The sequence below is a fragment of the Bubalus bubalis genome, chromosome 21 (assembly GCF_019923935.1).
Source record: "Bubalus bubalis isolate 160015118507 breed Murrah chromosome 21, NDDB_SH_1, whole genome shotgun sequence".
In the NCBI taxonomy this organism is placed as follows: domain Eukaryota; kingdom Metazoa; phylum Chordata; class Mammalia; order Artiodactyla; family Bovidae; genus Bubalus; species Bubalus bubalis.
Window position 1 is genome coordinate 32,450,954 of NC_059177.1, and position 14,097 is coordinate 32,465,050.

Genomic DNA, 14,097 nt, shown 5'->3' on the forward strand with positions numbered 1-14,097 from the left:
TCTATGCCTAAAATTAACTGTAATTTGAGAGACATCATTGTGTAGTGATAAAAGCCGATGTGAATGGGTGTCAAAACATTTGGACTCATGGCTTTTATGGTTTGTTTTCAATCATCCAGCCAAACACTCTGGAGCAAGTCATGTCTGGACTATGCCCTATAAAATCATGAGGGGTGAGCTAGATTAATGGGTTTGAAACAGTGTTCAGTAGATCTCTTGTATGTCTTAGTGCTGGCTGTCATGGTGAGAGGGAAGCTCGATAAGTAATGTGCTGGGCTTCCTCCAGGCTGCTTTAATGAAAGTAGTGCCTCCTTTGACTACTCTTTTTTTTTTTTCCTTGTAGCTTCATATAAGATTTTGTCTGAAATAGATTCATCTGCTTAAAAAGAAAAATCCCTAAACAGATGAACCTTCATCTACTGTTTAATTTCTAGATACAAATTTTAGGTTGAAAATTGAAGCTAGAAGCAGTTATTTGTGTGGCTTTTAAACTGGAGCCTACACACTCTCAGGGATGTATGGTGTTGTGCTACAGTGTAGGCAAAGCCATGGGACAAACATACTTTATAATGCTATAAATAAGAGCATAGATACAGTATTGAAAAGAATATATAATGTAAAACAGATATGACTGGGTCTATTTTAGTGGGGAAAATTATGAAAATTCTTGCCTTGGTTAAATCTCAAAATTTTATCCACTATTTTTTTTTTAGTTGAAAATTTCAATTGAGATAACTAGATTCATATGCAGTTATAACATATGCAGAAGTGATATGGAATGGCCCCTTGCACACTTTCCCCAATACTCAAATGTTAATGTTTTGCAAGATTGTAGTAGAATATCACAACCAAGGTATTGACATTGAAACAACCTTCTGATTTTATTCTAATTTGCCCAGTTTTACTGGTACTCACTTGTCTCTATATGTGTGTTTATGTCTTTGTGTGTATTAAGTTTTATACAAGTTGACCACGTGTAGGTTCATGTATCTGTCACTACAGTCAAGATATTGAATAGTTCTAACACCACAAAGACCCCTCATTTTGCCCGTTAAAACTGTACTACCACCCTCTTGGCCTTCCTTTCCAGTCCCAAATCTCTGGCAATCACTAATCCTCTATTTCTGAACTTTTGGAATTTCAAAATGTTATATAAATAGAATTGTATAATATGTGACATTTTTGGGAATGGGCTTTTTTTGCTCAGTATAATTCCCTGAAGATTCATGCAAATTCTTGTGTATATTAGAGATTTAGTCTTTACTGCTGAGTATTTTTTCTGTGTTTATATATAGCGTATCTTATTTGACCATTTACCTAACAAAGGATGTCTGGGCTGTATCTAGATTTTGTCTGTGCAGATCAAGCTGTAATGAACATTTGTGTACAGCTTTTAGTGTGAACTTAAGATTTCATTTCTCTGGATATATGCCCATGTGTGTAATTGCTGGGTTGTATGTCTAGTTGTGTGCCTGGTTCTTTAAGCAAATGCCAACTATTTTCCAAAGTGGCTGTGTCTATGAGAGTAATCTAGTTTCTTTACATCCTTGCCAGCATTTTCTTTTGGTGTTTGGCCCTATTTTTTCTTTTAGTCATTCAGACAGGGGTATAGTAATGTCTTATTATGATTTTAATTTGCATTTTCCTTGTGAAAGATGGTGAATGACATTTTATGTCATTTTATATGCTTATTTTCCATTAGTACATCCTCTTCAGTAAACTGTGTCTGTTGCCCATTTTCTAATTGGACCATTTATACTTTAATTAGTGAGTTTTGAGACTTCTTTATGTAATCCAGATACTAGTCTTAGATAATATGGTTTGTATTTATTTCCTCCAAGTATGTAGCTTGTCTTTTCATTTTTTTCACATTAAGCAAAAGTTTAAAATTTTGAGGAAGTCTGATTTATCAGTTTTTCTCTTTATGGCTCATGGTTTTGTGTTAAACCAAAGTACTCTTTGCCTATCCTTGGATCCTGGAGATTTCTTTGATTTTTTCCTAAAAATTTTATGATTTTTAAAAAAGTTGAAGTATGGTTGACTTACAGTATTCTATTAGTTTCAGGTGTACAGTAGTAATTTGACATTTTTATTTAAAAATTTTTTATTTATTTAGTATTATTATTATTTACTTTACAATATTGTATTGGTTTTGCCATACATCAACATGCATCTGCCATGGGTGTACACGTGTTCCCCATCCTGAACCCCCCTCCCACCTCCCTCCCCATACCATCCCTCTGGGTCATCCCAGTGCACCAGCCCCAAGCTTCCTGTATCCTGCATTGAACCTGGACTGGCGATTCATTTCTTATATGACATTTTTATAGATCATACTTCATATTAAGTTTGATGAAATATTGGCTATATTCCCTGTGCTGTACATTACATCCTTGCAGCTGATCTATTTTATACTTGGTAGTTGGTACCTCTTAATCCCCTTCACCTGTTTTGCCCCTCCCCTCATTATATTTTCTTTTACTTTTAAGTATGTAATCCATTTGAGTTAATTTTCATATATGTTGTGAAGATTAGTTTGAGGTTATTTTTTTTTTGCCTTTGACTATCCAGTTGATCCCAGCACTGGTTGATTCACTACTCTGCTGATACATGACTCCACTTTCAAATTAAAATATATTGGTGAAAAAAATGGTAAAGCACCTATAAATTAAAATTTTTAAAATTTGTCTCTGTAGGCAGGTCTGCCTTACTCAGTGAGTACTTAAACAGTTTTAAGTGTGGCTATCTGCATCATTAGAAGTTTGAAGTCAGAATCTGTTTGGTATTATTATCTTGTCCTCTTGAATATTTGTATATATGATTGAAATTTCTTACTTATCCTACCATCAGGTGAATCCCAGACCTTGTTGGCAGCAGCAGTTGAGAGAGAACGTGCGGCCACAGAAGAACTTCTTGCTAACAAAATTCAAATGTCTTCCATGGAGTCACAGAATTCTCTCTTAAGACAAGAAAATAGTAGATTTCAGGCTCAGCTAGAATCAGAGAAAAATAGGCTAAGAAAACTAGAGGATGAAAATAATAGGTGAGCATGTTTCTTGAGTGTTATTCTTGATAGTTTCTTGACATTTTAAAGCACTTAAAAAATATGCTGTTGGTTTTTTAACTTCATCACACTGAGAACTGGAAATACATACTTGTAGTGTTTAAAGTCAGAGTCATTAGTAATAGGATGTGGAACCAAGTTAGGTGTAGGATTCACTGAACCTTGTATAGTCTCTTGAACATGTGTGGCATGTTCTGAATGTATTTGCATTTTCTAGGGAAAGGATTCATTGCTTTTATCAGATTTTTATGAAGGAGTCCGTGACCACAAAGTAGTTGAAGACCACACACTGGAGTTATTTGTGTATGACAAGGGTTTTAAGCATTGTTCCTCTTTCTAAATAAACGTCTGGGCTCTTTGGAAATCACAAGCTGTAATGTCCATCTGTGTGAAGTTAATTAAGGCTGTGAGGACGGGTTTTATCCTGTGAGTTCTTTGGAAGTTTTACTTTTTAAAAAAAGTAGTCAGGGAAAAATGATTTATAAAGTAAAGAATATGAACTTCTGCAGACATTTTTTTAGAACTCTGTAATGCTTTTGTAGAATCTGAACATACTAATGTTATGAAATGGTGGTATTCAAAATTCTATTTAGGAAGTCTCTTTTTAAATGAAATCTTAACCCAAAGAACCAAAAAATACACAGACATGGTAGTTTAGCTTCTGAATAAAACCCAGGTAATCTGGAAAATACAGTTGGAAAATCAAGCTGATAATAAAAATGACTACTAAGTATGTAACTGGAGGTAATATAGTAGTATGTTTTTAATAGTCTGTACTATCATCTTTTTTTGTTTAATTCCCTTTGGCTTAATAGGTACCAGGTTGAATTAGAAAACCTAAAGGATGAATATGTAAGAACACTTGAAGAGACAAGGAAAGAAAAGGTATTTCTATTAGTGTTCACTTACCTCTTAGAGCTTCCATTAGAGAATGGTTGGGAATGGTAGCAAGTTAATGAAATGACAACATGAAATGGGTGATGTTTCTGCTTTTGGTACTTGGGTCTTTAGTAGTAGAACAAATAAGACTGTATACATTATATTCCTAATTTGGAGATTGACTTATGATGACTTGGTTTCACAGAAATAACCTGACTGTCTCTCTCCATTAGACACTGTTGAATAGTCAGTTAGAAATGGAGAAAATGAAAGTTGAACAAGAGAGGAAGAAAGCAATTTTCACTCAAGAAGCAGTAAAAGAAAAGGTATTAAATTTTGTTATTTTCTTTTTTGATGTAACCAGTTAGTAGTTGTTGGGATTAGTCATTGTTTTGTAATTCAAGCTAAACTTTATAAATACCATTTCTTAACATCTAAAGTCAGTAGAGTGATGAATTCTAGTAGTATAATCAGTGTTCTCCTCAGAGTAGATCCAAAGTGACTTGAGTTTATACAAAGAGATCTGTGATTTCTAGGAGATGAATTATGGAACGTCTTATCCCTTTTTAAATGAATTTTGTGGTCTCTCACTGATACTGATGCACCTCATTTGGCCCATAGGCACCTGGGAGTGAAACTGGTTTGTTCACTTTGTTTCTGGTTAATGAAGGTAATTTTTCTAAAGTGAGTTTCCTGTATTTAAAGGATAGGAGTATACTCAGTAATTAGCATAATATGTTAAAACCACCTATATGTACATTGAGACTGCCTTCTGAATTTATTTGGTCTAAAATACAGTAAAAATAAAATGGATAAGCCAGAAACGTTACAGTTTGTAAATCTTGGTAATCTTATTCTAGAGAAATATGTTTAATTGGTGGTATGTTATATAATATGAAACAGTTCATATAATTTCTCTGTTAAAAACATTCACATTTCATAAAACATAAACCAAATTATACTGTAGAATATAAATGAGTCTTGTAATGATTTGATCAAGTTTTTCTATACTTTTAAATTACTAAATAATTGTGCTTTTGATAAGACTTCAGAAATCATATCTGTAACCATTTTATGAGGAAATTAGAATGAATCTTTGTTGTCATTGATCCTAGGAAAGTTTCTTGCTTTTTTATTTGCCATTTTACCCTTTAATCGGAATTTAATTTTTTTTTCTTTACACCCTAAGGAGCGGAAACCGTTTTCTGTTTCTAGCACTCCTACAATATCACGTTCAAGTTCAATAAGTGGAGTTGATATGGCAGGCCTACAGACATCTTTTCTGTCTCAGGTGATGTTTTATTTTTTGTATGCATTCTTAAGTTGAATAATAATAAAGAGAGTGTGCAGGATAGTAGTTTGGCTCTCACCATGACCTTGGCATTCTGTGAACAATTTATCTGCATTTTTGTAAGGGAGTGCTAATTGTACTGAGGAAATAGAGAAAATTTTCTGCCTTTAAGATAATCGTGGACGATTTAAAGCAAGAACTGTCCTAACTATTTTGTTTGCACCTTGTGCATAGTCTATAGTAGCTGAATACCTGTATGTATTTTCTTTAATTAACATAGGATGAGCCTCATGATCACTCATTTGGACCAATGTCTGTGTCAGCAAATGGAAGCAATCTTTATGATGCTGTAAGGATGGGAGCGGGATCAAGCATTATTGAAAATCTACAGTCTCAGCTGAAGCTAAGGGAAGGAGAAATTTCTCATTTACAGGTATTGTAAAAATGAAATGTGCTATACAAGGAAATGAAATTTTGAGGCCCAGTAAGTTGCATCCTTCATTTCTACCTGCTTTTTGAGCAAATTGAGAAATAAAGTGATAGTGGCCTATGAAGCCCCAAATAAATCATGTATATTAACAATAAAGGCTGGTGGGAGAAATTAGCCAAGGATGAAAGTCAAATGGGTCTGTTGAGTGCCAGAATTTGGGAGACTGTCACAGAAAATGGTAGGCTAGAGTAGGCCTCCCCACATGTGATAGGTAGCCTGCCTCAGTGAGACTTAGAGGCATCTAGAAGCAGAGAGCTCCTTGCAGGCAGCTTTTTCCAGACATGACAAAAGGTAAGTTGCTGCGCTGAGCATAGCCATTTAATTCTTCCCAGATTCACCTCGTATATAAGTTACTCCAGCTCCCCCTCTGAGGAAAGAACAAAGGTGATGAGAGAGATTAGAACTGTAACCTGCTATACAAAAAAGTAAAGAATTTGAGTGGGACATCCTCCTATCTCATCTTGCTTTTCATAAACTTAATGTGGTGAGAAATGTTAAAATGTTTTACTTATCTGTTTTCATTGTTAAACTTGATACACTCAAAAGTAGAACTTTCCTACTCTTATTTTATGATTTTAGTTAGGTGAAAATATAACTCTTATTAAAGAAGATGTCCTTGAATTGGAAGAAAATAGATCAGCATGATCTTAATACCTTTTATGTTTATGTAGCCTTATGTAATGCTTGAGGGTGCAAACAAACTTCTTTGGTAATTGATAAGTTCTTACCAATATGACCTACACAGTTGGCACTACATTAAAGTTAGTTTTTGCTTCCCTGGTGGCTCAGTCGGTAAAGAATATGCCTGCACTACAGGAGACCCGGGTTTGATCTCTGGGTCGGGAAGATCCCCTGGAGAAGGAAATGGCAACCCACTCCAGTAATCTTGCCTGGAGAATCTTATGGACAGAGAAGCCTGGCAGGCTGTGGTCCATAGGGTCACAAGAGTTGGACACATTCTAGGGACTAAACCACAGAATAACTGAAATATATTGCTATTTCCTTAGATTAGAGAAAAATACAGAGTTGCATGTTACAAACAGATTATTAAATTTTCTTTAGTTCTTTCTCTCTCATAGTAAATCTAAATCCTGTGAATGATATACCTCTGAGGAAAGTTGAAACCCTTTTTATGCCACTGTTTCCTTTTATTTAAGAAAGGGCTTGTTCTTGGTTATATATTCACATATCTATTTCTTAAAAATCAGCACATTATATATGTTTATATTAGTGGGATTATTAAACAAGATATATTTTGATTTAAATCACTCTCTGGTAATGTGCCTCAGCTAGAAATTGGCAATCTAGAAAAAACACGCTCCATAATGGCTGAAGAGCTAGTTAAATTAACAAATCAAAATGATGAACTTGAAGAGAAAGTGAAGGAGATACCCAAACTTCGAATGCAGCTAAGGGTAAGTATTCTTCACTCTTATTTTTAGTTTACATGCACAGTGGTTTTTCACAATCATGTTTAGTCCCAGCATAGGAAAATAACTAGATTTCATTTGGCCAAGGCTTTAATAATCCTGAACTTTTGCATGATCTGAGTAATATTTTATTGATTACTGTTAAATGTATCCTCACAATTAGCATATTTGGATTGCCAATTGCTTTTAACCTATATATGAGAATATCTTTTGGGGTAAATGCCAGATAATACTTAAACTACAGGGAACCAGACACTTAAATTGCATCATATGTGCTGAAATTAATGGGAGAAAAGACAGATTAAGCTACATATGGGGAGAATTGTAGATTTAGTGAAGAGATAGGTTAAGATTAATAGCCATCTAGTCTAGTATTTTTTTTTTTTTGTCTTTTATTCTAACAGACTAAAGTGCAAGTTTAATTTTTATGAGAGATGACTATATACTTTTATTTAGATTGTAATGTCTTTACTGGTGGCTTATTTATGATAATATACATATAATATTTAAAGATTCTCTGTATTTTATAGGATTTGGATCAAAGATACAACACTATTCTGCAGATGTATGGAGAAAAAGCAGAAGAGGCAGAAGAACTTCGATTAGATCTTGAAGATGTAAAAAATATGTATAAGACTCAAATAGATGAACTTCTAAGACAAAGGCTCAGTTAACTTCTGCAAATTACATTCCCATCAAACTGAATGTAAACATTTGATATCTACGTGCAGATATCCAATAAATTCTTTGATAGAATTAGAAGGTGGAAATTACTGTAGTGTTAAAAAATTGAAAAAATTCTTTTATAGTGTATAGTAATATTTCCAGTTAAATTATTTTGTGCAATATTTGAACTTTATTTTTAAAACTATTCTTTAAAAGATTTATTTTTTAAAAGGTCTTTTTTTTTTTTGCCTTGAATAGCACAGAGATTTATTACTTTATCCTCATATCAGTATGGTTAGAGAAGGAGAATGGTTCATATGCTGTATTGTAGATATATAACTAATTGTATCTATAATTTGTATGTTTTTGTATATATTGAGAACATTTAAAGAGTTATAGTAATGTTGACACTGAAATCTTTCGCACTTAAATCTTCAATATATCTTAATTGCAATTCATGAAAATGGACATTGTTTTCAAGTAAAAAAATTACTAAATCTGCAGTTATTAAAGTTTTGAAATAATTTTTTTTCTTTAAAAAAAGTCTCTGAAGTTTAAAAGGTAAATAATTAAAACTTACAAATTTTTGTGATCTCAAGTTTTATTTCAGTCAGATTTCACAATTAAGTCTGTACAAACTTTGGTACCTATTTGGAGAAAGTTGTAGCTATTCAAAGTTATCTAGGCATAATTGAATAGTGGAAAAATCTACTTTAAAAGATTTTGTGATAACTTCATTAACATTTTAGTGGTTTTTGAAGAGGTATTGTTTTACTACCCTATAAAACGAATCAAAAGAAATAAAATTACTAATGTAATTTTCTTTTTAATTGTTCACATTTTGTAAAGTCTTATTTTTGGCACATTAAAAGTAAATGTTGACATTCATAATAGTATTCATAACAAAATAGAGAATTATAGGAGTTAAATTTGACATTTTGCAGTTTTCTGTAGTTTATCATTTAATTTTTTTCTTGGACCTTTAAAATCAAAAACTAATAGCTGAAAAAATAGCTATTCCTTCTCAGCTGTGTTTTAGACTTGTGAAATATTTTGATAGATTTTATTACTTAAAGTCATTTAGATGCCTTTACTTGAAAATAAGAACTCTGACTTAGTTTTTAGTTACATTTTAAACACTAGAACTTTAGAGTATAGCTAGAAGTAAGCCATGCTGAAGATTGTGGAATGCTTTTCAGGGCAATTCAAGTGACCTCATTTTTGTTCTTTTTGGATTCAAGACAGTATTTCTGTTATTGGATCTCTGATTTGTAGCATTAATAAATATTCTTTCAGTGTGAGCCAAATTCATGAAATTAATTTTCTATATTTTAGCAGTAAAAAGCAGTAAAATAGCTTTTCTTTTTTTTAAATTATTATCAATATTCAGGGGTTGACAGAATGACAAAATTGATAGCAATAGGAAATTTACAAAATTAGAAAATACGGGAAATACAAGTTGCAAAATTCTATCAAGTTTTTGAAATCAGAAGTTTAGGGATTATGAAATTGTTCTTTTATGGTATCCATTAATGAAGAGGGAAAAAAACCTTCAGTGGAGAAAAGACTGAGATAAAATTGCTTTACTTTTTAATTTATAATATTAAACATTCTCTTTTCTTAATCCTTATTAATAAAATCAATTCAACTTAAAATTTTATGGTGTTTTTAGTTTAATTTAAAAATGAGAGCAGCTATTTAAGTCTTTGACTGTATATTACCATATATTGTTCTTTATCCACCAATTAATAGCTGATTTTCATACTGAGTTTGTTTCATATATGTTTAGATTTTTAAATACATCTATAAATTGAGAATGCGTACCAATTGCTTTCTTGAAAAACTCCACTAAGTGGCAGAATACCTATTGGATATTGGTTGCTGTATTTTGCTGTTTGTCATTAAAAATTATCTATCCATATTCTAGAAAATATTTGTATTTTAATAGATAAGAAAATAGTTTGCAGTCAGATGTTTCCATTCTTGAAAGAAAATAGATAATACAAATCATAACAATGTTAAGAATATTAAAAAAAAGAGTAAAAGGTATGAACATTGTCATTTCCATAAGACAAGTAAGCACAGATTATGGGCATCCTTCTAACTCTTGGGAAGCTAAATTGAGAGTGCCATTTCTTTCTTTTTCTTTCCCTCTTTTTAGAGAACTTCCAATTGTATAGTGTGTAGCATGTGGGGATGCATCAAATCTTTGATTTTTAAGATATTCTAAATATGGGAAATTTCTGACCTAGGGAAACATGTAGTTTAAGTAAGTAAAAAGAAAAGTTCAGGAAAATTTTTCTCTTATAATCCTTCATTTGGCACTTATTAATTGAAAATTTTATTTAAATAATTTAAAAGTATGTGATTTATAATATATAGAAAATAGACACAAGAAAAATAGAAAATGACTATGGATACTTTATCTTGTTTTACTATTCTTTGTCTAGTATGTGTACATGTATGTTCTAATGTATCTTAATTTTTCATTTTCATTTGAGTCTAATTTCCCTAATTTTGTTCAGTTTTAAAATATAACAACTTTAACTTCATATTTTGTAAAGGGCTAAAAGTATGATTTAAAACTACTTGATATTATATTTTAATTGATACTATATTTTAATTCTAAATGAAAGATGTAAATAATAAGCATGATTCTGATTTGAATAAAGATTTTAAAGTAGTAATAATGTATTTCATTTTTAACATGATTTAGAGTGGTCAGTATCAATGAGTGAAGACAGTTCTGTTTTATGAAGACAGATGACTATATAACTTTGAAATTTTTATTTTAAGAAAATGAGGGTAAGTCCAGATTTTTTGTGAGTTATTTTACTCAGAGTTTTATAAGAATTCAGCATAGTTTTCCTAATGAAGATATGTTTTTGGAAAATATAATTGTAAGAATTTACCTTCTTGTATAATTACTGTAAGGATGATTTGTGTCCGTTTAAGGTCTTAAACTGTATCAAGATATTTTTCTAAAAGTCTTAAAATATTTTTGTATTCAAATAACAGATATAACCAGTATCAGTTCAGTCAGTCATGTCCGACTCTTTGCGACCCCCTGAACGCCAGGCCTCCCTGTCCACCACCAACTCCCGGAGTTTACCCAAACTCATGTCCATTGAGTTAGTGATGCCATCCAACCATCTCATCCTCTGTCGTCCCCTTCTCCTCCTGCCCTCAATCTTTCCCAGCCATTAGGGTCTTTTCAAATGAGTCAGCTCTTCACATCAGGTGGCCAAAGTATTGGCGTTTCAGCTTCAACATCGGTCTTTCCAATGAATATTCAGGACTGATCTCCTTTAGGATGAACTGGTTTGATCTCCTTGCAGTCTAAGGGACTCTCAAGAGTTTTCTCCAACACCACAGTTCAAAAGCATCAATTCCTCGGCACTCAGCTTTCTTTATAGTCCAAATCTCACATCCATACATGACTACTGGAAAAACCATAGCCTTGTCTAGACGGATCTTTGTTGGCAAAGTAATGTCTCTGCTTTTGAATATGCTGTCTAGGTTGGTCATAACTTTCCTCCCAAGGAGTGTGTCTTTTAATTTCATGGCTGCAATCACTATCTGCAGTGATTTTGGAGCCCTGAAAAATAAAGTCAGCCACTGTTTCCACATCTTTTTGCCATGAAGTGATGGGACCAGATGCCATGTTCTTAGCTTTCTGAATGTTGAGCTTTAAGCCAACTTTTTCACTCTCCTCTCACTTTCATCAAGAGGCTCTTTAATTCTTCTTCACTTTCTTCCATAAGGGTGGTGTCATCTGCATATCTGAGGTTATTGATATTTCTCCCGGCAATCTTGATTCCAGCTTATGCTTCTTCCAGCCCAGCGTTTCTCATGATGTACTCTGCATAGAAGTTAAATAAACAGGGTGACAATATACAGTCTTGACGTACTCCTTTTCCTATCTGGAACCAGTCTGTTGTTCCATGTCCAGTTCTAACTGTTGCTTCCTGACCTGCATACAAATTTCTCAAGAGGCAGGTCAGGTGGTCTGGTATTCCCATCTCTTTCAGAATTTTCCACAGTTTATTGTGATCCACACAGTCAAAGGCTTTGGCATAGTCAATAAAGCAGAAATAGATGTTTTTCTGGAACTCTCTTGCTTTTTCCATGATCCAGCGGATGTTGGCAATTTGGTCTCTGGTTCCTCTGCCTTTTCTAAAACCAGCTTGAACATCTGGAAGATCACGGTTCATGTATTGCTGAAGCCTGGCTTGGAGAATTTTGAGCATTACTTTACTAGCGTGAGATGAGTGCAATTGTGCGGTAGTTTGAGCATTCTTTGGCATTGCCTTTCTTTGGGATTGGAATGAAAACTGACCTTTTCCAGTCCTGTGGCCACTGCTGAGTTTTCCAAATTTGCTGGCTTATTGAGTGCAGCACTTTCACAGCATCATAATTTAGGATTTGAAATAGCTCAACTGGAATTCCATCACCTCCACTAGCTTGGTTCGTGGTGATGCTTTCTAAGGCTCACTTGACTTCACATTCCAGGATGTCTGGCTTTAGGTGAGTGATCACACCATCGTGATTATCTGGGTCATGAAGATCGTTTTTGTAGTTCTTCTGTGTAAGTATCCTCCATTCACAAGTTATTGTGACTTCATATTGCTGGTACTATTGAACTCTGCAACTTTGATTCTTTAAAGTACTTTTAAGCTATTGCCATTCCCTTCTCCAGGGGATCTTCCTGACCCAGGGATTAAACCTGGGTCTCCCGCATTGCAGGCAGATTCTTTACTGTCTGAGCCACCAGGGAAGCCCTATTGCCTTTACATATACTCAGCTAACTTGTAGCAAATCAAGATCCTTTAACAAGATAGAATGGAAATTAAATGTATATTAATACTTTAAAAAATAAATTTTCCCAAATAAAACCTTACAATGCTGCAGTAATCCACAATTGTGATATAGAGAATTTACTCATAGTGCTGTCCTGAATTTATTCCCCACACTGACCTACTCCCAAGTAAGCTAAATTTCATTTCAGTCCTCAAATAATACTAAGCAAGGGCTAATGGGAGGTTTTTCTGTTAAACTCGCTTCTTTTACAGGTAGTGATTTTCAGAGTATGGTAGGTAGAGGTGTTCCATGCCTATATGTCTTTTTTAAAATGACAATCTTAATTTTTACCAATACACATTATCAAACAAAAATCTGTGGTCATGGGTGATAATAGGGAACACAGTGCTTGCTTTGCTTTTGTTTAAGGAATTCACTTATATGGGATCATAATCACTTATCCACTGTCGCGAAATCTAGAAAGCTCTGAAAACCAATTGCTTTTTAAAAATAAGCTTGTCAAATCTTTTTTGGTAGTAAAGCTTGACCTTCACTAACACAAGGCTTTTACAGGCTTTATCTCAGTGTGAGCATTCATGCATTTTGCAGATCATGGTGTTATAGTGTTTGGATGGTGTGCATACCCTATTTTATTAAAAAAAAATTCAGGAACATATATGGTACCAAAGATTTTGGAAAAGAGATTGTATACCTGCACTATATCTTCAGATCCTTTTAAAGCTGATACCATTACCATCTTCATTTTTAAAATGAAAAAAGGTTAAGCAATTGCTCAAGGTCATATGGCAAATAATTTATGCCATTGGGCTGCAGAGTCCAAGCTCTGAACCATTAACTATCCAATGCTGCTTCTCTTCCTGCTCTTCTGTAAAACTGTAAGTATATAGATGAACTGTAGCATAAGATCAAATTTAGTCAAAATTTGCTTGCTTAAAATTTCAATAGCCTTGATTTATGGTTTAAGTAATTGGATATTTCAGAGAACCAATAAGCTGTATTCTGCGGATAGTTCATATTAACACTCTGTGAGCTATCCAAAATATCAATATATGAGTGGCAAACTTAGAACACATTTAGCAAACTTGTGATGTAATGATTATACAAAATTTCAAAGTTACATAAAATAAATAGCAGATAAATGAGTCCAATAAACTTATTAACATTTGCTTTTTAATAGCATTCAATTTATGATCCATTCTGTTTTTTGTATTTCGCTTGTGCTTCCTATCAATTCATACTATTTTGAAGCAAGTTTCAGAAGTATAACTTACTTAAATCTGAAATGTTTCTGTAAAAAGTAACTTTACCTCATCAACTATTTGGATACTTGCATCATAATTCATATAGGAAAGAAAGGATAAATATGCTCCATTCTTTTCCTTTACCAGATTTCACAATTAAAATTGGTTCCTTTCTGTCATCAAAGATGAAAAATGAGGTTTTTGGCTTGTGTATT

The 14,097-nt window shown here is 33.1% G+C and overlaps 1 protein-coding gene across 3 annotated transcripts in view; it reads left to right on the plus strand.

Moving 5' to 3' along the window:
- The window catches only part of TMF1 (TATA element modulatory factor 1), a 34,816-nt gene extending 24,309 nt beyond the window's left edge, over nt 1-10,507 (plus strand). The window contains exons 11-17 of one of the 3 annotated variants that reach the window (XM_006071461.4): nt 2,851-3,043; nt 3,880-3,949; nt 4,177-4,269; nt 5,133-5,234; nt 5,515-5,667; nt 7,014-7,139; nt 7,685-10,507. In XM_006071461.4, the coding sequence (XP_006071523.3) occupies nt 2,851-3,043; nt 3,880-3,949; nt 4,177-4,269; nt 5,133-5,234; nt 5,515-5,667; nt 7,014-7,139; nt 7,685-7,828 (881 nt within the window). In that variant the 3' untranslated portion in view covers nt 7,829-10,507. Of the gene's footprint in view, nt 1-2,850; nt 3,044-3,879; nt 3,950-4,176; nt 4,270-4,564; nt 4,614-5,132; nt 5,235-5,514; nt 5,668-7,013; nt 7,140-7,684 lie in introns of those variants that run through there. The other 2 variants (XM_044933687.2, XR_003105665.3) reach the window with 2 other exon arrangements.
- The last annotated feature ends 3,590 nt before the right edge of the window (nt 10,508-14,097 follow it).